The 22,058-nt window shown below is 38.8% G+C and overlaps 1 protein-coding gene across 1 annotated transcript in view; it reads left to right on the forward strand.

Annotated features, from left to right (window-relative positions):
* The window catches only part of LMNB1 (lamin B1), a 39,745-nt gene extending 19,190 nt beyond the window's left edge, over positions 1–20,555 (forward strand). The window contains exons 4-11 of the mRNA XM_004686674.2: positions 509–679; positions 2,194–2,319; positions 7,107–7,327; positions 8,096–8,321; positions 10,026–10,130; positions 12,767–12,886; positions 16,500–16,607; positions 19,750–20,555. Coding sequence (XP_004686731.1) covers positions 509–679; positions 2,194–2,319; positions 7,107–7,327; positions 8,096–8,321; positions 10,026–10,130; positions 12,767–12,886; positions 16,500–16,607; positions 19,750–19,791 — 1,119 coding nt within the window. The 3' untranslated portion in view covers positions 19,792–20,555. The remainder of the gene's footprint in view (positions 1–508; positions 680–2,193; positions 2,320–7,106; positions 7,328–8,095; positions 8,322–10,025; positions 10,131–12,766; positions 12,887–16,499; positions 16,608–19,749) is intronic.
* The last annotated feature ends 1,503 nt before the right edge of the window (positions 20,556–22,058 follow it).

The raw sequence follows: 22,058 nt of genomic DNA on the forward strand, positions 1-22,058 counted from the left end.
TAGATAGATGTGAAATCTGGGAGGTTAATAGTAGAACTGGAATTCAAATACTGGTTTTCTGATTCTGTCAAGAGCATTTTCCTTCGCAAAAAAACTGAAATGCATGAGGTGAGAGGACAGAAACACCAACTTCCATGGGTTTTATCCCCCTCTGGTGGCTTCTTTAATTATTGCCCTTAAGGACATCTTGTATTTTCAGAGTGAGAAACTGGGATTGAGACTTCATTCTTTCAGTTCCTAGCCATGTTAGCCTTTGTGTTAAAACAAAGGGAATGGTCGTGCCTGTTATTTCTGTTGTTTTAATAGCAAATTGTCATATGTTTTTGGGTTTAAATACCACTGTTGTCTTTAACTTCATCTCAATCTTCTCATCCAAAATTAGTTTCTTCATGTTGTCTGACCCTGGACAGAGGCAGCTGTTGGGCAGAACTTCAGCTGGCCCTAGTCACTCAGACTTATACCAGTGCAGTTACTCAGACTTGGTTTTGTTATTTCCTCCCACCCTCAGGAGATTAATGAGACCAGGAGGAAGCATGAAACTCGCTTGGTAGAGGTGGATTCTGGGCGCCAGATTGAGTACGAGTACAAGCTGGCTCAGGCCCTTCATGAGATGAGAGAGCAGCACGATGCCCAAGTGAAACTGTACAAGGAAGAGCTGGAGCAGACGTACCACGCCAAGGTGAGCACCACCCGAAACCATCACCTGGCGACTGCTTTATTTATTTGTTGACTTATTCTGGCTTTCTAAAATGAATTCTCTTGAATATAGGAAGTGGATTTTTCTTTTCAACAAAATTAATGTTGGTAAAATTACTAGTAAACAGATGGGTTTGTTTTGTTTTTGTCCTGTTGAGCATTCATGTCATGTCACTCTCTTTAACCTAAATTACCTGGAAATACTTTTCTTCAAGTAGTCAATACTAATCATGCTGTCTTCTGTCTACATTTAATGGTAAATGCACATGACCAGCAGCTAACTCTGTTTTCCAGGCCCTCATTGTACATAGGTTGTAACCACTATACTTGGGGCTTTTTTGAACAAAGTCAAATGAGAAGTCTTTATATTTATTTCTCTGTTATATTGTTCATTTTTAAAGAGTTAGAAAATCCCCACTCATTAGCAGACCTTGCAGAATTTCATAAAATCACCAATATCTACTGGCTTTCCTACTAAGTGATCTTTTACCCCAGTGTGTTAAATATTATGTGATTTGAATCCATTTCATGAAGTAATGGGTGAAAGGGAGAGACCTTTTAAGCCATATTTGTAACTGCACAGAACTTATTTGATGTTAAGCATTGCGTTAGGAAGTGAAGGAGCTAAAGTAGCCTGGGGCCTCAAAGGGAGCCAGGAAAGAGATGGCAGTGTAAGATCGTGTACCTGAGATAGATCATCATGGGTACTAGGAGACAGGTATTGTTTTTATCTGAAGAGCTGAGTTTGCTTCTGACAGGAAGTATTTTCACTTGGTTTGAAATAATTATAAATTAGATTTATAAATTGCTTATTCTATATTGCTTTATATGCTGTAGTAGATTTAGTGGGATAGGGATATGTAATGTTTGTTTTCCTCTAAACATCGCCAGTCTCATTGCTGTTGTCCAGTCTTCTTAGTTATATTACCTGAGATATAGTGGAATATTGAAAAAATAAACTTTGTGTGAATGCCCAGGTATTAGCATTGTTAAAGTGCGCACATTGGGGATTAAGTTGGAAGGGTAGAAAGACTTTTAAGGGGCTCTCCTTGGTGGCACAGCGGGTTAAAGCACTACGCTAAGAGACTGAAGCCACTTCCGCATGAGTTCGATCCCCGCTTGCCCTGGAGGTGGTCCATATGGTGCTGCAGACCTCTCCTGGGGCGCCCGCTGCTCCCCTCAGCAGTGCACTTTTATCTATCTCCTGTTCTGCTCCCTGCTGTGTGTGGTGAACCCTTATGCCATCCCTGCACCTCTGGCCTGTACGCCGTTTCTGTGTGCATAAATAAATAAAATCTTTAAAAAAAAAAAAAAGAAAGACTTTTAAGGCAATTCGCACCACATCAGCCAACTTCATGAAGCTTTTCCTGTGTTTCGTCAACCAGTTACGAGAATGACTTTGGTTTGCAGTGAAACTCCTTGAGGTGAATTATGCTTCCTTATTTTTTCGTTCAAATTTATTAGTTAAGACTCATTATGGCTTGCTTCTTCATTTAGCTTGAGAATGCCAGACTGTCCTCAGAGATGACTACTTCTACTGTCAACAGTGCCAGAGAAGAGCTGATGGAAAGTCGGATGAGAATTGAGAACCTTTCATCTCAGCTTTCTAATCTACAGAAAGAGGTCAGTATGTGTCTTCCCCTAAGTCTTGGCTGAACTTGAAGACCACCTCTACCATGGGAGTCTACCCTTCACGCTGCACTTTCCCTTCTGTTTGCCAGCCAGGCTGGTGTTGTAAGCACTCTGATTTCACTGTGCTTCCAGATGTTTTCATTTTACAGTAGAGACATCCTCTGAGCCGTTACTACTAAGTTAATGGAGTACACAGCACTGAGGCAGTGATGCCCGAGGAAGTAAGCTCCTGCTTTGTTCTCTGGGCTAACACCTTCCAGGGTTTCTGACCCGTCCAGCAGCCTCATCCCCACATTGCTTTCTTCCAAGAGCACTCCTTTTTCCTATTTGGAAACCATAATGCAGAAAAACATGCAAAATTTTTCTGTGGGTGGTAAATGCTTTGTATTTCTAGATACATTCTCTTAATGTTCAAATTACTAGTAATTAGAGTCTTGGGAAAGAGCATTCAGTGAGTATTAGTTAAGGCTTTGGTTACTAACCCATTAACTTGTAAACGTAAGTAACAGACTCATCACTAGTAACTATTTTGATCTGGTGTTGGTTGATCTGTGATGGGGCTTTGGGTGCAGTTTAAAAAGGTGCCACGCCACTTGAAATTTATTTCGATTGTGGATGATGTTGATAAGCACACAGAGAACTTATACAACCATATAGGAAGTCAGAATGTCTTAATAATTACTTGAGGAGTACCTTTGACTTCTGTTTTCCTTATTGGAAAAGTTTGTTTTAAAGTGCCCACATTTAATCTTTAATCTTCTTATTTTTCTTTTTACTATTTCCAGTAAAGTTATTTTTTTCTAATTCCAAACGAAGGCATAATTTAGTTAACAAAGTAGATACTGGATTAGATAAAATAGGGTAAGGTTTAAAAAAACATAGAAGCTTTACATTGCTTAGCATGTATCTCTTGTGACTCACAATCTAAACATTAAATTGATTTTAGACCTATTTCATCCTGATAATATTTTGAAATTTTCATGTCACTTTACAGCTAGAAGGACTTGTGTTCACTTAGTGACCACAGATCTACTAGATGAGTTTAGTGATTTTCCCAGAGGCTGCAGGCTAATAAATGGGGTTCTCATCTAATTCCATTTCTCTCCTTCACACATCACTCCTGGAAGAATGTTTTCTTTCAGGAATTTAATAGATACTCCGTTTTTTTCCCCTTTGTATTATTTTACCAGTTAACTTTTTCAAGATAGACTTGTCTTTACTCTTCATTGAAATTTACTACCTAGCTCCATTTAGTAAATTAGATTCTAGTTATTAAATCTTTTAGGTTTTTATTTCTTTACCCTCTGGCTGCTGCTTAATCCACTTGGCTGAACTACCCATGTTTTAACAGGTGGGGAAACTGAGACAGGCCTGTGGTTAAATTGTAGTAGACGCCGAAACCAGCTCTACTGACTCAAGTTGGGGGCTTTTCACATTTGCCTGTTAGTTATATTCTTGTCCTTGGGATAGTTCTGTAGCCTCAGGCTAGTGGGCTTTAAATGATATAAAGCAGAGCCCTGGAGTTTTCTAGGGGCTCACTCCTTAGGAAATAGGAGAGGAGAAGCACCTTTTTTACCAGGTAGTTTTTCTTTTCTCTGAGGGGTGAGGGTCAGAGATCCTCCTATTCATTACTGGTATTACTTTAGTATAAATAGTGTGTTTTGAAGAGTGTTGTCATTAGTTGGTAAACCTTAGCTTTAGAAAGAACATTCTTTAAAAAGAAACTGAGTGTTTCCCATGGTGGCTCTTACTAGTTTTCATTGTTGAGTCACAGCAGTTTCATCATGCTGCCTTGTTGGGCCATTGAATTTCCTTTCTGTTGTATGAGTCATATTAGTAAAGTACTTCATAATTTTACTTAGAATTCACAATAGCCTTTAGAAATTGACTGGATTCAGAAACTAGTTTAAGGTAACATGGGTAATACCTGTGTTGTATTTTGAAATTAGGAATTGCACATATTGTTCACAGCAGCATTTTAATTTAGATTTTTTTGGCTTTGGCCAAATTAATTTTCTATAGTGGCACTTTAAAAGCAATTCTTTAGTTTTTATTTTTCTCACACCAAAACTCTAGAAACTTTCATTGAACCTAGATCATAACAACTGGTACAGTTATGATCTATTACAACCGAAACTTAAAAAAGGCAGACCATCAGTTGACAGTCATTACATGTAGAGGTGAGCTCTTTCAGATAATCTTGTTAGAGCTCTTTATTTTGCAAACATGGGCCCTGGTATAGTGAGGTTATTTGCTGCTGGCTAGGAATTTCATAGACTTAATGATAGAATTGGAAAGATTCTAGATATCTCTCCTATTGGGTTCTTTACATTTCACTACATAATAGGTAGAGTGCAGCTATTTAAAGTGCAATGTAAATGTTTCTGTTTCAAATACAAAGTAATTCAGGGTAACTGCAAAACTTACATACCTAAATTTTGATTTTTTTTCTCTCCTCTTTTGAACACTCTAATACGAAAGACAGATATTTTGAGGTTTACAAATCTTGTCTGAGAGGCTATTTATGAATTTTGGGTAGTTTATCTTGCCTCAACTCCTTTATTCCACCTTACTGTGCATTCTGTCCTCTCCCTCTACATGGTTAATAGTGAAGAAATGGATTGAAGAGGAGGCATTTTGAACTCAAAATACCTTTTTTCTTTGGGAAGAGATAAAAGAAGGCTTGTATACATGTAGTTACCCGAGGCCGAGATTATGTTAGTATATTACTCTCTAGAGGAACACCCACATGAGATTCAGCATGGAAAATGTTACCTTGGATTTTGATTAATGGACTTATTTTTAAAAAGCCTGTTTATTTTGACATAATTCTTGATTACAGAAACACTGGAAGATAGCAGAGGTAGTTCCCGTCTCCCTTAACCCAGTTTCTCCTGACCTGTAACATCTTCTGTTACCACAGACCTCTTTTAAACTGATACATGTTAACTAGGTTCCCTACTCTTGTCAGGTGTCCGTCACTTGTGTTTCTGTGCCATGGTGCCACGTCTCTACAGTTTTCTGGTCTGTGCCAGTTTCTCGGGCTTTCCTTGTCTTTTTTTATGACCATGGCTGTCTTAAGGGGAACTACTGGCCAGGTATCCTGCAGACAGGGCCCCTCTGAGCTTGTCTGGTGCCTTTTCTCATGGTCAGGCTGGTGTGGGTTGTCAGCGCCTCAGAGAGATAATGTTATTGGTAATGTAAACCTTTATCAGTTAAGGTAGTGTTTGCAGGCTTCTCCACTGTCAAATTACTAAGTTTTCCTTCCCATTTTCTGTTCTTGGAACTGGTCACTAAGTCCGGCCCACTTTCAAGGGTGAAGGCCAGGAATTAAGTTTCACATTCCAAAGGGGAGTGTTTACAATGAATAGTTGGAGTTTTGTTAAGATTTGTCTTCTCTTTACCTACATGTTTTTATATATTTTTTCATTTTATTTCAGAATGGACTTGTGGACATTTATACTTTGGGTTATCTAATCCAAGCACAGTATCACTTTAGTTGAGATTAGCCACTGTATCTTTCCTCTTTTGTGATTTATTTTTCATTCACTCTATTAAGATGCTCAGATCAGATCATATTTCTCCTACCATTTCTTGAAAACGCCGGAGAATGGTCTACACCGACATTTAGAACTGGGCACGGAGCGCTGCCCGGGCACTGGCTGTCTTGCTGACAGGGCCAGGTGACATGTGGCTGTGTGCTGGCCACTCTTGCACACGTCTGCTTTATTCACCTTCGGCTAACCATCTGCTCATTTGGACGTCTCTAAGCCTGTACCACAGGGTTTGTCTTTAGGCTTCTTTTTTTCTTACCTGCAACTTTCCTCTCTGTAAGAGCCTGCTTTCTACCATCCATTTACTTATTTGTTCAACTCCTGTGTACATGTAAATGCACACTGAATGAAAATTCAGTGTATAAAATGCAAAAAAAAAAATTAACCTGCACACTCTATGCAAAATACTGTTAACAGGAGTGGTGTGTCTTTTTCCCTAGTCTCCAAGATTGATATTTGCATAGTGGCTGCCCTTTCTCTGGCTCTGATGTAGCTACTTGTGATTGTTGGGAGGACTAAGTTACCTCTGTCTTCCTGAGTTGATTGTCAACTTTGATTACTAGGGCTACTGCAGATAGTTACCTAATGAGCCACAAAATTTTGACGTGAACTTCCAGGTGTGATTTCTCAGTTTGTTTCAAATGCCAAATACAGCTTCTGTGTTGACCAGAACATGCTGCAGCCTGCGCACCTCATTGTACTGCTGTGCGTGCTGCCCTCACAGAAAGCCAGAATGCCCCACCGCCTTTTTTGTTTCTGAGTGGGTTCAGGTGATTCTCCAACACAGATTTGCAACGCCCTTGGGTTTCTTTTGTTTGTGAGTTTTCTATCTTCTTAGTTATTTAGCTTTGTTATTATGTACTTTTGAACTAAAAGCCTCATGGGGAGTCAGACTTTAGAAAAAGTCAAGGAAAAACCAAGTCTGTGACAACCTAAAAAGGGTTTTATTTGCCCAAAGCCAGGAAAGTCGTGTGTATTGGTGATAACTTGTATTTCATGGATATCTCTTTCTTTGGTGGTTTATAAAAGAAAACTTTCCTCAAATAACAAAAAGATTTTTGTATTTAAGGGAGATGGTTTTTAGTATTTTAAAAGTCTCTTGACTTCTATTAGAGAGTTATTAAGATTCTCTTTGCTTTTCAATCTGGGAAATGGTTTAAAATAGTTGCCTGTGCTAATGTTGGAAAGTTCCTAGAGAGTAACTGTGTTTCCTTGAATCTGCAGTCAAGAGCATGGTTGGAAAGGGTTCAAGAGCTGGAGGACTTGCTTGCTAAAGAAAGAGACAACTCTCGGCGCATGCTGACTGACAAAGAGAGAGAGATGGCAGAAATAAGAGATCAGATGCAGCAACAGCTGAATGATTATGAACAACTGCTTGATGTCAAGTTAGCTCTGGACATGGAAATCAGTGCTTATAGGAAACTCTTAGAAGGCGAAGAAGAGAGGTAAGGGACTTAGATGTCGACTTAGATCACGGTCTGCCTTCTCTACCTTCCCCCCTTTCATTTAAAGAAAGTTAAGAAGGATTAAAAAAAGCATGCCAACTTTTTTCTCTCTGGTATGTCTCTTAACACTTAAGTGATAGGGTAGGTAGTAATAGATTGTATTTTACAAACAGGAAATTGGCCTAAATAGCCTTATTTTAAATGCTGATTATCACAATGGAGTCTATTCTTCGAGATTTTAAATATTTTGACAGCTTAATATTATGTAAAGACAACAGATTTCCTGGCACTTTATACTTAATTTTCAGATCTGGCTAGTGTGTAAATCCTTTTTAACACCTGTGCTCAGGAAAAAAAAAGTCTAAATGTAAAGTTGCTAATTTAGAATAAAAAGCCAGTCAATTTTAAATTATGTAAATTGTGATTATAATTTTGTAAAAGAAAAAACATGAAGCTATTAAGCATACTAAATTTAACAGTGCTTGTTGTAGAGTGGGGGGTAGAAGAATTCATTTTTTACCCTCTGTTTTCCAAACTGACTGCATTGTGGTTATATTTTCGTAAGGAAAACATTCAAATTACCTTAAATAAGAGAAAATTGATGGTTGGGCATCAGAGCATAAATAAATTCATCCTAGTTAGATATGCGGAATCTTAACAGATTGGCAGTTATGTTTTGCTTTGGAAATTCATGTGCATTGCAATATTCTTTCAAAGGCAGAAGGGCATACTATCTCATAAGTGAACTGTTTCATTTCTCCTGCATAGATTGAAGCTCTCGCCAAGCCCTTCTTCCCGTGTGACAGTTTCCCGAGCATCGTCAAGTCGCAGTGTGCGTACAACCAGGGGGAAGCGGAAGCGAGTTGATGTGGAAGAATCGGAGGCCAGCAGTAGTGTTAGCATCTCTCATTCTGCTTCAGCCACTGGGAACGTCTGCATTGAAGAGATAGATGTTGATGGGAAGTTTATCCGCTTGAAGAACACCTCTGAACAGGTTAAAAAAAGTCTTTTCCCCCACACAGTGACGCTTTGCTGATTGACCTTGAAAGATCTCTTCGACCTTTTTGGGTTCAGTGGTCCTCACAGAATCAGTCTCCCCCTTCATTTTTACCTGAATTCACCCAGGACTGAAGTAAAACTTGAACGAGAGGGTGCCCTTAGTGGTTCGAGATTTTCTGCATTCGCCTTCCTTTGCAGAAACAGTCTTTTGCTCAGACCTGGTTGTGTTGCCACAGTGGCCTTCTGAAGCATGAGTAATTATATTTTTACCTGCCCTAAGCGAGATTGTGGAAGAGTTGCTGTGGCCACCCACTGCTGTTATATGCAGGGAACATTTTTCTCTAAATGAATTCTAATGATTTCATTTATATCAAAGATAATGTGAAGCTCTATCTTGAAATTATTTCTTTAGAAATAAACAGGGAATAAATAGCCAGCCAGCACGGAATTCTGGAATTTCAAGATAGGGCTCTGAACAGCTCAGTAGTGAAGGTCCTCTTTGGCTGGGCAGCTTGGCACAGGATTCTGTGTAGAGATGAATGGGTGCTACAGGAAGAGGCAGGGTGGAGGTGTGGCGGGGTGCAGTGGGATCGATGCCATTTCTGAAGCCTCTGTTCATGGTTTGTCAGATGTTTGTGAAAATCACTCCTTTTCTCACCAGAGTTAAAAAACTATCCTGCATGTGGCTAAGTAATTTGGCTGGGTAAAGGAGCATAACAGATCTGACACTAAAGAACAGACTCTAAAGCCTCTTACTTATTCTAAAAGAGCTGAAGGAGACAGTAGTTGTAGTGGTGAGTGAGCTCATGGGTGGAGCTCTCCTAGACTTGGCTCTCAGCCTGTTTTATTCCTGCCTGAGTTAGAGAAGTGTATAAATTAGTGTAGCTAATTGCTTTAAAATCCTGCACCTTCCCTCAAATGTCAGGTAGCTCTGGACAGCTCAGGGGCTAGAATTGACAACTGTCCCCTAGGACTTGGCTCATTGCATCATTGATCCTCTTTGAGCCTCTGATGCTTGAAGTTAAAAGAGTTACGTGTAGGTAGAGATGGTCTAGGGGATAGAAGGAAAAGAACGTTTTCTTTCTCCTGTCTCTAAGTTTGTATGTCTGTATTTTAAAAGCTGAAAGTGGTTAAATAGTAGATGTTCATATTTTGATTAAGATAGCTTGTGTTGTAAATTTAAAAAGATGTTCCTGGGCTGTGGCTATCCACAGCAACTATATAGCACAAGTTCGATTTCCAGCCAGGGAGGTGACCCACGCCCCCAACCACAACCCTCTCCCCTCAGCAGTATACTTTGTCAGTCTGCCTATTCTGCTCCCCACTTTGTCTCTGGTGAAGCCTCTCACCCCCTAACCTCTGGCCTGTACCTAGTTCTTATATGCATAAATAAGTAAATCTTTAAAGAATATAAAAAGATGCACCTGATCTAGCAGTGACTACAACCACTTGATTTGGTGCATATTCCTTTTCTTTCATGCTTTATCCTCTTTAAGTACCTCAATAATTAACTGCAGTTTTTTCAAACTACCTTGATGAATAACAAAGCCCTATTCTCTTTTCATAGTAAGAAAATGAAAAGCATGGGAAGACAGCCATAGACTGTCCTAATTTAACTGCAGATTTTATAAAGTTTAACTTTATATATATTTAGTAATTTGATAATTTGGTGTAATTTTTTTTTTTTCTCTGTGAATAGGATCAACCAATGGGAGGGTGGGAGATGATCAGAAAAATAGGCGACACATCAGTCAGTTACAAATATACCTCAAGATATGTGCTGAAGGCAGGCCAGACTGTTACGGTAAGTGAATATACCCATCATTTAATTTACCTTCATTATGTTAAATAACAGCACAATTCAACAAAGCATTAGGCTTAAAGAGAAACAATTTAGCAAGGAACATTAAAACATAATTATGTTATTAAGGAATTACAAGTGCTATTAAAATTTTTAAAAATTCTGCAGGAGTGGTTATTGACTAGTAATTGATAGCTAGTGGTGGGCAGGGTGTGAACAAACACATCTGTATAACCTCCAAAGCAGCTACAATGATGTACACCAATTTTACTTCAAGAAATAAAATTGTGTGTATGTGGGGGAAATAGCAAAAATTGAAAAACTAACCTTTGAGTTTTTATTTGGCGTAGTAAACATAAAATAGTTGTTTCCTCATTGATGTTTGTAGCACAGTATATAAGTCAAGAGATTCGTGGCATTGAGATGTACTAGGAAAAGCTATTAACGCTAGAATATGCCTCAAAGTGACAAGATTTCAGTCTTGGGTGGACATGGAAATCATCTGGGCAGATTGAGGTGTCCAGGACCCAGTTACTCTCTCTTGTGTTGGGCTAGAGTTTGTGTTCTGAATAAAAGATGTTAGCTGCTAGATACTGTTAAAAAGAACCACTACTTAATGTATTAACAGTTTAGCAGAGGCAACATGTAGTTTGAGATTTTAGAGAGTATTTTGACTATATGTTGAGTTCTAAATGGTTCTCTTGGTGTGTTCTGAAGTAACTGTGTCTTGAAAAATTAATAAATAATATTAGTTCATTTTTTAGAGGAATACTTCATTGAACAAACACAAGATTCCTTTCCTGTGACTTAGTGGCTAGGTTTAGCAATCAATAAAAATATTAGCTTTGATACACATTTTAAAGAAGCCCACTATTGTTACCCCTAAAGAATGTAGAGGTTACTGTTTTATTTACTGTAGAGGTTTCCTTTTATTGGTTCTTTTAAGAACATATTAAATGCATGTAAAATGTAAGGATTGAGGCCCTCCCTAGTGACACAGGCATTAAGTCTCAGTGCTATCAGGTTATTGCCTGCCACTTGCAGCATGAGTTCAATTGCCAGCCATGGCACTAAACTACATGGTGCGGCAGACCTCTCCTGTCTGACTTGCTGCTCCCGTATTTCAGAGATCTGCCTGTTCTGTTCCCCGCTCTGTCTTGGTGAGTCTTGCCACCCGCACCTCTGGCCTGTACCCCAGTTCTTGTATGGATAAATAAAAATAAATCTTAAAAAAATTTTATAGCTTGGTAACAGAATTTAAGATCAAAGGCTCAAACACTTCAGACCCTTTTTTAAGTGTTTGTAGAACTTGATATTATATTGGGACAATACCAGGTGCTAATTTTGTAATATTGTATAGAAGTGGGAACAAGTAATCTGACTACACTATCCTCTTTAGTAATTATTATAGTGAGAGAAAATGGCTCAGTTCTATTAGGTGTTTAATGAATGCTGCATAATATGATGGAAAGGATCTGACATTTTAATTGAAAAGATTCAGATTTGACTATGCTCTCTTTCTGTAGTGTCAATCATCTGTTATTTCATAGTTAAACTTCTTCAGAGACAAAACTGATAAATACTCCTTAGGTTTCGTGTAGAACTCAATTATATAAAATAATGTAAAGTTTTTCTTTAGTAGGTTGCACTAAATGTGGTAAGAAGCTCTTTGGAACATGGAGGATAAGTGGTCTTTTTGAAAAACTGTACAAGATGATAGTCAAGAGCAGGATAAAATTCTAGAACAGAAATAAGAAACCTAGATAATGTAATTTAAAATTTTCATAGCTGCTTTGAAAAGTAAAAGCGAAGGTGTCAAATAAACTTCAGCTGTATATATTATCTAACACAATATATGTAAAGTATTATTTTAGCATAAGGTCGGTATAAAAATTTGTTGATTAGATAGTTAAAATATATGCCAGAGCTACTGTGCTAATGAGAAGGGAAATAGAATTATTTTCTTTGTCTGGCCTCTTTCAATATCAGTTATTTTTTCTACCTTAAACAGTTGGTAGTTTATTCTTTTCCTGTACTCTTGGAATTCATTGTCTGCCTCTCTGGGGTAGTGACAGTGTCTGACTGGAGAGGCACCAGTTTCCATGAGTGTTCTAGATAAGGTGACGTGCTGTAGAAGGTTTGAGAGCAGTCGGCCTTCTTGATTTTTGCTCTCCGGAGTTGGAGAACACGGCTTGAGAGGTGTGACACAGAAGATAGCCTGTTAAACCCTGAAGGTAAGAGCATGCTGACAGGCAAGCTAGTACTCACTGAGGACACTGCCTCCTCTGTGTGGGAAGATGCTTGTTCTTCACAGCAGTCCATTGCTCTTTATGTCTATGATGGAAGGAAGATAATTTGTTCAAAGTCAGCTGTATTTAGAGAAAGTAGAATGTGAATGTAGGAAACTTAGTTTTTCAGATGCAGGTGTCAGCATTTCTATCAGAGAGGAAAGCAGAGGCCTTGACAGGCTCGGCTTGTCTGTCACAGAGCTATTTACTGCAGCAAGTTGAAAGCTGGGACATAGTTCTGAGACTCACAGAAAGAGTCCTCGATGTTCAAGTCTCATCATTACGTTGCTGAGGTTGGCGTGAGAGAGAACTGGGTTCTGAGTAGACTAAGTTATATCCTTTGCTTTTCAGATCTGGGCTGCAAATGCTGGTGTCACGGCCAGTCCTCCTACCGACCTCATCTGGAAGAACCAGAACTCCTGGGGCACTGGCGAAGATGTGAAGGTTATATTGAAAAATTCTCAGGGAGAGGTATGATGTTCTATCAACAGCTCTAAATATCAGCTTCACCTGAAAGTTCATCATGCTAGTAGTTTTCTTTTCAGAAATTAGATGGAAATGTAAACTAAATTACTTAAATATGACCACGGTTGTTGAGTAAAAGTGAAAAGCTGCCTTTAGATTTTAGGAATGAAGCACTATTATCTTGTAGAGCACTGATTATCTGCAGACTCCAGAGTCGCACTCTGTTCAGTTTTGTCTCCATAGCATACTGACTGGCTTCGTGACTGGTTTTTAGTTTTCTCGTTTTAAAATGTAGATAACAAGATTATATATGAGGCAGTCCTTGTGGAATGTTTGGAACAATATCTGATCTCTAGTAAATGCTTGTTATTTATTAATCTTGTGCTTGTGAAATTCTTGAGATAGAAGACTGTGGAGCGTACATCTCTCTAATGTGTTTGTTTTCAGTTGTCAGTCCTAGAACTCCTGTTAAAGAACCTAATGTACACCCACAATCAGAAATGAGTGTCTGCAAGGGAGAGGGGAGCAGTTCCCACTGCAGTAACCCCTTGGGTGTCCTCCAGTGCCAAGTGCAGCCTCTTATCCTCCGAGTGTGGTCGTCCTCTCTCACAGTAACGAGCACATTCAGAGCGAGGACCTCTGCTGATTTATTCTGGCAGCATGCCTGGCACCTAATAAGCTTTTAGTAAGAATTTATTAGCTAAATTAAAAAAAAAAAAATCAAGCATGCACTTTCACTTAAATTCAGGGAAATAGGAATTAACAGCAGTCATTATGGGACTTCATAGTGTTTGCACAGAAGGTCTGTGCTAGCCTGCAAGCCAACTTCACATTCATCCCCCTTGTAAATGCCTGCTGGCTTACACTGCTCTTCCTAAGGAATCATTGTTTACTAAATGAGGAGTGTCTTTGATCTCAGGCTGAGATTGATAGAGAAATAATTTTTTAACTGAATATTTCAGTGTGATCGTGTTAGGTTTTTGGGTACATCTGGGGAATTTACCCCTGAATACTCTGTAGGTTTTTAGGCAGGGGAGTATATACTATGCTGCCAATCTTTCACACACTTCAGGGTGTTAGATCTTCTTGCTGGCCTCTGGAAAGCCCGTATTTGCTTTCCTGCCATAGCCATCTTGGAATTGTCCCAGATGCAGTCACCCAAGTACTAGAATTTTTAGAGCTCCTGCAGTGGGAATCCCTCTTGATATAAAAGTTGGCAGGGTCCAAGTCTTTTTCAAAACACTGTTACCAGTGGTGATCTGCTCAGATTGAAACAGATGAAATAGGCTTTTGTGAGCTATGGAATTTAGTTGACATGCATTACAGTTACTTTCTGTGTGTAAATTTATCTCAAATTCTAAAATTTTACAGGAGGATATTTGGAAAGCAGAAGGTTTAAAAGCCCACAAAATGGGTAAAGTGACAAAGTGAATAAGAAGCAAAGTAAATGCTGGGACTTGGGCCTTGAGAGATGGTGTTACAGTGAAGCTCAGACTTCCCCTTCATAGATCAGAACACTAAATATTAGCTTACCTGGTTGGTTGGTTTTGTCCTTGTTATAGATTTCTGTTGGAAAATATCATGAATACAATTTTAATTTCTGGTGGTAAGGCAAGTAGTGATTACTCATTTCATTGTGTAAGACCCATTTTTAATCTGTAGGTCCCAGACCACATTTGCAACAATCTGTAATTAGTACCATCAAGGCTACTTCTGTGAGATTGTGGGTAATTAGCTTAAATTAATTAATTATTTTTTTTAGTTCTTGCTGAGGCATCAGTAATGTCAGAAAATCCAGTATTAGCTGCCTGTAAAATAATGTGAATGTATGGCTTCATGTAACCGACAACCTAAAGATCATAGACTTGATCCATTGGTTCAGTCTCCCCAGGGATGTTTCTGTTGTCCTTTCATGGTACAGGTTAATTGTCAACTGCTCTTAGAGATTATCGTGCCAGGTAGAATTCTTACAGGAAAGAGCATCTTCCCCTGTGAGATCTCCATCCAGGCCTTTACTCTTTCAGTATCAACTTGGGTCGCAGCTTCCAGTTCCCAGAGGATGGAGTTAAGAGTTTGAGCCTTCTTCTCTGCTCACAGCTAGATCATGTGTGGCTCCTGTGTGACACACACAGGCCACCTCTCCCCGGGAGAGGTGGGTGTCCAGATCAGACAGAGGCTCTTACTGAAAAACGAGGAAGGGGATGTTGAGTGGTAGGAAAATAGTACCTGTCGTCATGGTAGAATAAAATATTTTCTATGAGAGAAATAAATAAAAAAAGCAGACTGTGTACCTTCTAGAATATAGGCATGACGGAAACTTGTGATTGCGATGGCTGTTACATATATTTCTCAGATCTGTAACATTTGCTCACATCTGTTGTGTATAAGCTCCCACTGTGGTCATTTTGGGTGGCCAGCATGTGGAGGGGCTATTTGTGTGCGTAAACATAAACCCATTTCACAGAACATGGCTGACGGAGAGACTGAAAATGGTCTGGCTTTCATGACTCTGCAACAGTGATCATATCTCCTCACAAAATACTACTTTACTGCTTATAGAAGTCTTATTTCTATAACACGGGGTTGGTTTTTTTGTTTTATTTTGTTTTTGTCCCGTTGCTGGTGTGTGTTAACTTTCAGACAGTGCTCTCACCAGCTTATTTTTGATGTCTTTGGGGAGTTCTTTCTTGGGTGACCTTAGGCCATGGTGCAGCTGCCCTGCTGCGTCCCCGAGGACTGCTGGCTGCTGCAGATTGCCCGCTTAGCCTCATGCTTATGCAGAGTCACCTATTTCAGTCTTTTGATACAAAATGAAAACGGTTACTTTGTTTTACCTCCAGTGAATGAGAGCAGGTATTATTTCTAGTGCTGGATACACTAGAATATGCAGTGTTTTATTAATAAATATTGCTCCTTGGTCTCTGTCAAGAAGAACCAGTTGCTGAAGGAGTAAAACGAGCTTGCCCTTGGCATCTCACTCAGGTGCTCCTGCCACCACATTCCCTGAGATCATAGCAATTGACCGCCAGCTTTATTTTACTCATCATTTTCTTTCAGCACCTTTTTGTGAAGGACCTAGACCCATTAGCTGAATTCATGTTGAATGGTATGGAGAATTTAGTGCCTCAAATAATTTACAGAATTCTTAGTTAACAGAATGGGAATAAAAGCAGTGGAAACCTCTCAGCAGGTATTTCAAATTGGAAGGTAGTAGCTTCCCTGCAGGGAATACTGAAGATACAAGAACTGCTACTAATTATGCAAAAATTCTGTTCAGTAGCAAAAGCTACTGATTTACCACATAAAAGAATGTTCCTGGTCCTCCCTGGTGGCTCAAGAGGTTAAGACACAGCAATACCATGAAGCTGTCAGTAGCCACTACAGCATGGGCTTGAACCCCAGCCAGGGAGATGACCCACATGGCACAGCAGACCTCTCCTGTTTCACTTGCTGCTCCCTTCAGCAGTGTATTCAGTCAGTCTGCCTGTTTACTTCCCACTCTCTCTGGTGAATCCTCTTCCCACTCCTACCTCCCCCAACCTCTGGCCTACTCCCTTCCCATAGCCCTTGGATTTTAAATAAGTTTTAATTTTCATTAATTAGCGTTCTTTATCTTTAGGAAGTTGCGCAGAGATGTACAGTCTTTAAGACAACCATACCTGAAGAGGAAGAAGAGGAGGAAGAAGCAGCTGAGTTGGCTGTTGAGGAAGAAATTTTCCACCAGCAGGTATTACTTAATATTATACTTTTTTCAATTTAACAGAATTACACTGAAAACACAAAAATAGTAGTGGAGTTGCTTCCCTACTTGCTAGATTAGGCGAGTGATCTATCAAGTGGCGTTTGTTCTTTGTAATGGTCATTTACGATAGCAGATTGGGGTGCTGGAAAAAATAGTATTAGCACTGTTCCCCTAAACTTCCTTATATCAAATTTCAACTTTGTCATTTTATAATGCACATAATATATATTATTTTAGGGCCATGTATATTACTTAAAATATGAATGTGCTTTTGTATGCATGCTGAATATTATTTACCAAAGGGTATAGGTGTGTGTGTGTGTGTGTGTGTATATATGTGTGTGTGTGTGTGTGTGTGTGTGTGTGTATGTATATATATATATATTATATAGGAAAAGTTAAATCATATTATATTAGAAGCAAGCATTTGCATGTAAACAAATACTCAACTTAAGACACAGTTTTGCCATATTAAGTTCTTGATCATCTAATTGCAAGATTTTAGTTGATCCTTGTGCTTTTGAGAGCCCTTGAAATAAAGAAACTCCAAATGTGATTTTGATTTATTAAATTGTAATTATTAGTAACTAATGAATCTTGGGCTTATGTGCTCAAGCTGAATCTGATCATTAATCAAAATTCCTATCCCTATCAGGCTTCTTTGTGAGTCCAGATTTATAATCTCAATTTTCTCCCTAATTAGTCCAGTCCTACTCCAAATAAACCTTTTCTTGTATGTTTAGTTCTTGCGGTTGAGAACTGCTTCACATGGGCTGTACGAGGCAGAATGAGTTTTTGACTTGGTTATCTCCTCAGGCGCTTTGAATTATTTAAAAACAGATGCTTGAGACTTGGCATTAACAAGAAACAAGCACAAGAGTTATTTCCTGTCCTTAGCGAGAAGCATTAAAAAGACTGGCTCACTGTAACAGTATAAGAGATGTCAGTGTGCCAGACAAGTGGCTTGGAGCCTGAGTTACAGTACACCAGATGCTGGAGAAGGCTTTCCAGACAACATAGTTGAGAAGATCTCACAGAAATATGCTTGCCCAGTACTTGAAGAGGTGGTGATTATTTAAGGATATTTAAGGAGATTTGAATACGTGTTGCTACACTAACATCAACATCCAGATTCAGTGACTTAAAACTGATTTCTTACATTCTATGATCTGTGATTTGACTGGGCTCAGTTCTTTTGCGCCACAGAGTGGAGAATGCAGTCAGTCAAGAAGTTGCATTTAGCTGGGAGCTTGGGACTGGTGTATCTCCAAGTCTTTTTATCCATGTAGTTTCTCATTCATTAGTCGGCCCTCAGCTGACTTCTGAGAGGATGGGGAAAAAAGCAGTGAGTATGTCTGTAGCACACCTCATTGGATTGTAGAGTATGTGTGATAGAGAAATCAAATCCAAGGTTAGTGTTAAATTAACATAGTCTGGGATGCCTGACTAGTAGATTGTGCATGCTGGAGCAAGGAAAGATTGAGAGACATGAGGGACTGATAGAGGGCAAACTGCAGAGACACTGAAAGACTATTTAAATGGAGATTCATTGTGATTGAATTTGAAGGAGAGAAAGGAAAAAAAGTCAGAAGTGTGAGGTTTTTAGCTTTTGTGATGAGAAAATAATGCTGCCAAAGTTCAAAAGAGGGACCATAGAAAGGTAGTTCAGCTGTTTGACTTCAGATTAGAAATTAATCCAACAGCCTTTTGTGTTCATGAGGAGGCTTTTGAGTGATCTTCAAGAAACTAATTCAAGAAACTATTTCCCAACCCATATTGTAAGGAATTAATTTAAGGAATTAATGCGTGATAAACAACTGGGATCAGCTCTCCTGGTCCCTCCTCATTCCCTGAAAATGTATGCATGCCTATGCCAAATTCATCTCCACCCCATTCTTGGTCAGGAGCTCCCCTCAGCTGCTGAGTGCTGTGGTGCTGAAACAACCAGAGACACTGACAGATTACACTTGGCCTCTTGGACATCTGCTGAACTCTACTTATTCCCAGCGGTAGCTCCCCAACCAGCGCATTTCAAGGGACACAGACATAGCAGCTAGGTGCTCTGAGCCTGAGACGAGGAGCCTCATCATGGGTTAAGCCAGGATCCCTCCTCTGAAACAATAGCTCTGCTTGCCCTTCTGGGCTTTGCCATCTCAGAGGCCTTGGGTCTCTTCTGCCTGATGGTCGCCTTTCTCTCTGCCATGTGAAGGAGTCATTTCCACCTTCCATAATTATTTTTCCCATAATTTTATCTCATCTGCCTGGTACCTATTTCTGTATCTTCCCAGGTAGCCTGTGGAAAGTTGGCTCAGGGTTTGGCAAGGAAGACAGGTACTGTATTAATAAGGAAAAATAAAGAACTGGATGGAGGGAACAGGCACTTTTACTTAATTTGAGGATGTAGAAGTTGGGGGTATCCAGCTAACTGTTGTGTTATTCAGAACTGAGCCCACTGATCTCCTCTTTTCTCAGTTATAAAAGGAAGTTACTGGACAAGTTTTCAACTTCATCTACAAGACTAGAATTATTTAGGGGTCTTTGTAATTAGATAGGTATTTTTCCCCAGTTAAGTGAGATATTCTCATTTAATTGGTTTACAGAACTAGATCAGAAAAGCTTTTTTTTAAAAGATTTATTTATTTATTCATACTTAACTGGGGTACAGGCCAGAGATGAGGAGGGTAAGAAGACCCACCGGAGACAGAATTGGGAGCAGAACAGGCTGACTGATGAACATTGCTGAGGAGCACATCGGGTGGGTCAGGAGAGGTCTGCCGCGCCATGTGGATCTCCTCAGAGGATCGAATTCATGCAGAAGTGGCTTAAGCTTCTTAGTGCTGTGCTTTAACTTGCTGCGCCACCAGGGAGGGCCCAGAAAGGCTTTTTTAAAATTACTTAGGATCTGAAAGTTCATCCAGATTTGAATATTATTGTGCTGGAATTTGTTGGGACTATTTCAGGGAAGAAGTTTGTGAAACAATGTAAAATGAAAAAGTATGATATGATATGGGTCCATTTAAAGTCAGGTAATCCAGATCTGTGGGATCTCTGTTGACTTATTTTAAAGTACTATGATTCATTTTCTTAGAACTGATTTTTTTTTAATCTTTGTTTTTTTCCTCACCAGGGAACTCCAAGAGCATCTAATAGAAGCTGTGCAATTATGTAAACTTCTCAAATCAACTGTCTTCCTCAGAGTAAAGACATATGGTAATCCTTACCTACATACAGTGCAGAGCCTTCTCAGAAGCACAGAATATTTTTATATTTCCTTTATGTGAATTTTTAAGCTGCGAATTGATGGCCTTAATTTCCTTTTTTGACACTGAAATGTTTTGTAAAAGAAATCATATCCATACACTTTGTTGCAAGATGTGAATTATTGACACTGAACTAACTGTACTGTTTGGAAAGGGTCCCTCAAATTTTTGACATTTTTTGTATTCTATGTGGGTTTTTTTTTTGTTTTTTGTTTTTTTTTGTTTTTAAGTTCTTGTGAGAAGGGGAGGGAAGGGTAATAAACCACTGTGTATCTGGGTATAATATGAAGATTGCTTTATCTAGTTTAGCAATCTGCTCTTGATTATTCTCTGCTATCTATAACGGTGCTGTGAGGGCGGGGAAAAGCATTTTTCAACATATTGAACTTTTGTACTGAATTTTTTTGTAATAAACAATCAAGGCTACAACTTTTTTTTTTTTTTTAAATAGAAAAGAGAAATTTTGTAAGAAGGCAATATTAACCTAATCATCATGTAAGCAACTCTGGATGAAGGATTCCGCAAAACTTTGTTTTATGGTTACTTAGATAATTCATGAGGGGAAGTGGGAGGGAAGGGCAGCTCTTAAAACGCATTAGTTGTGTTTTTTAAGATAGTGTAACTTGCTTAAATTTCTTATGTGACATTAACAAAATAAAGCTGTTTTAATATTAATTTACTGTCTTGACTTGAAAAACATTTGCTGGGAGGGAAGTATTTCAGTTTTGTCTTTTATAAAAAAATTGACTCATTTAACTAGGTTTTTCTTTAAGGCATAAATGGTAATAAACTGCTTGGAGTATTTTACCTCCCTTTCCACTGTTTTCAGTAATAATGGTAATCACAATAAAAACAAGGGTTGACTTCTTTTGAGCCAGCCGTTGTGCTCAGTTTTTTATATTTGTTAGCCTGTTAAGTAAAAGACCTTTCAAAATCTTTTAATAGGAAAGTCACATGGGAACATAGAAACACTGGGGGGAGATGTTGAGGAAGACATTTTTAAAGGTAGAAAATGGAGCTATTTCTGTAGCCTTTTAAAGTATTGAAAACAAATAGATTAAAAGCGCTCCCCCCCTTTTAGATAATACTTCACATGCTAACCCAAAGTACATGTTTGTTTTCTCTTACAATATGCCTGCAGTAAAGTAAGCTGTGCAGACTACTGGCTTTCTCTTAGAAATCACTCAGAGTCCCAGAATTGCTGTGCTCTGCAGATTTACTACATACTCTGGTGCCATCAAAGACAGGATAAATGCTGGGTTAGAAGTTCTGTCTGCTGAAGCAGATAAAATGATAACTTCGCAACACAGATTTATCTTCAGACTGAGAATGGCAAGGCAGTTCCTTGCCAAACTTGGTCATGAAAAATTTTTGCCACAAGATGGGGTTCTTGTCATCAAAATGCACTCTACATACTTTATTGCTATGTAAATTGGGTTATAGAAATAAACACTTGAGCTTTAGTTAGGCATTAAGAAAAATTGGCAATTGTTATATAAAGGAATACTCAAGTGAAACTCAGGACTCAGTAAATGTGCACTTTGATACCTGACGATGTGAGGCAGTGAGGACATATTTAGTTAGACTCTAACCCCAATTTGAGGTTTTCAGAACAAGCTGCACTCAGGGTGCTTCTCCAAGAGTGTTTGAAGCAGAGGGGAATGGAGCCCATGCTGTGTCTGTATTGTCATTATTGCTACATCTGTGGAGGTTAGTTGTTTAAAAACACATTTCTGGATTATTGAGCTGTTGGTGACAAGCATGAGTTTATTCTGCTCCCCTGGTTCTTTTGCCTTAGGATAGTCTTGTTTTACATGCAATTTATTTTTTTTCTCTTGTTAAGCTTCTCTAAGAATATGTTCTTCTCTAAGAGTATTTTCATTTTGCTGACTATTCTCAGCTGTTCTCCCTTTCTGGAATCTCTTTAGGCTTTTATTGATCAAACCCATGCGTCTTTGTATGATTTGGTTTCTTTGGTGCTGTAACCTTTTTGTTTACCTCAGTCCCTGTAATGTTTATCCCGTTCATTGAGTGACTGAATTCATTGATAGTGCTTTTCATTTCTGAAGTGGCCTTTGACTCTTTTTCTTCAAATCTGCCAGTTTTTTCTTCATCTTCCTTTCTCACTAGTTTTCATCTTTTTCGAACATTTTAATTGTAGTTATTTTATACTGTT

This window comes from Condylura cristata, unplaced genomic scaffold (assembly GCF_000260355.1).
Source record: "Condylura cristata isolate star-nosed mole 26May11 unplaced genomic scaffold, ConCri1.0 scaffold00021, whole genome shotgun sequence".
Taxonomy (NCBI): Eukaryota; Metazoa; Chordata; class Mammalia; order Eulipotyphla; family Talpidae; genus Condylura; species Condylura cristata.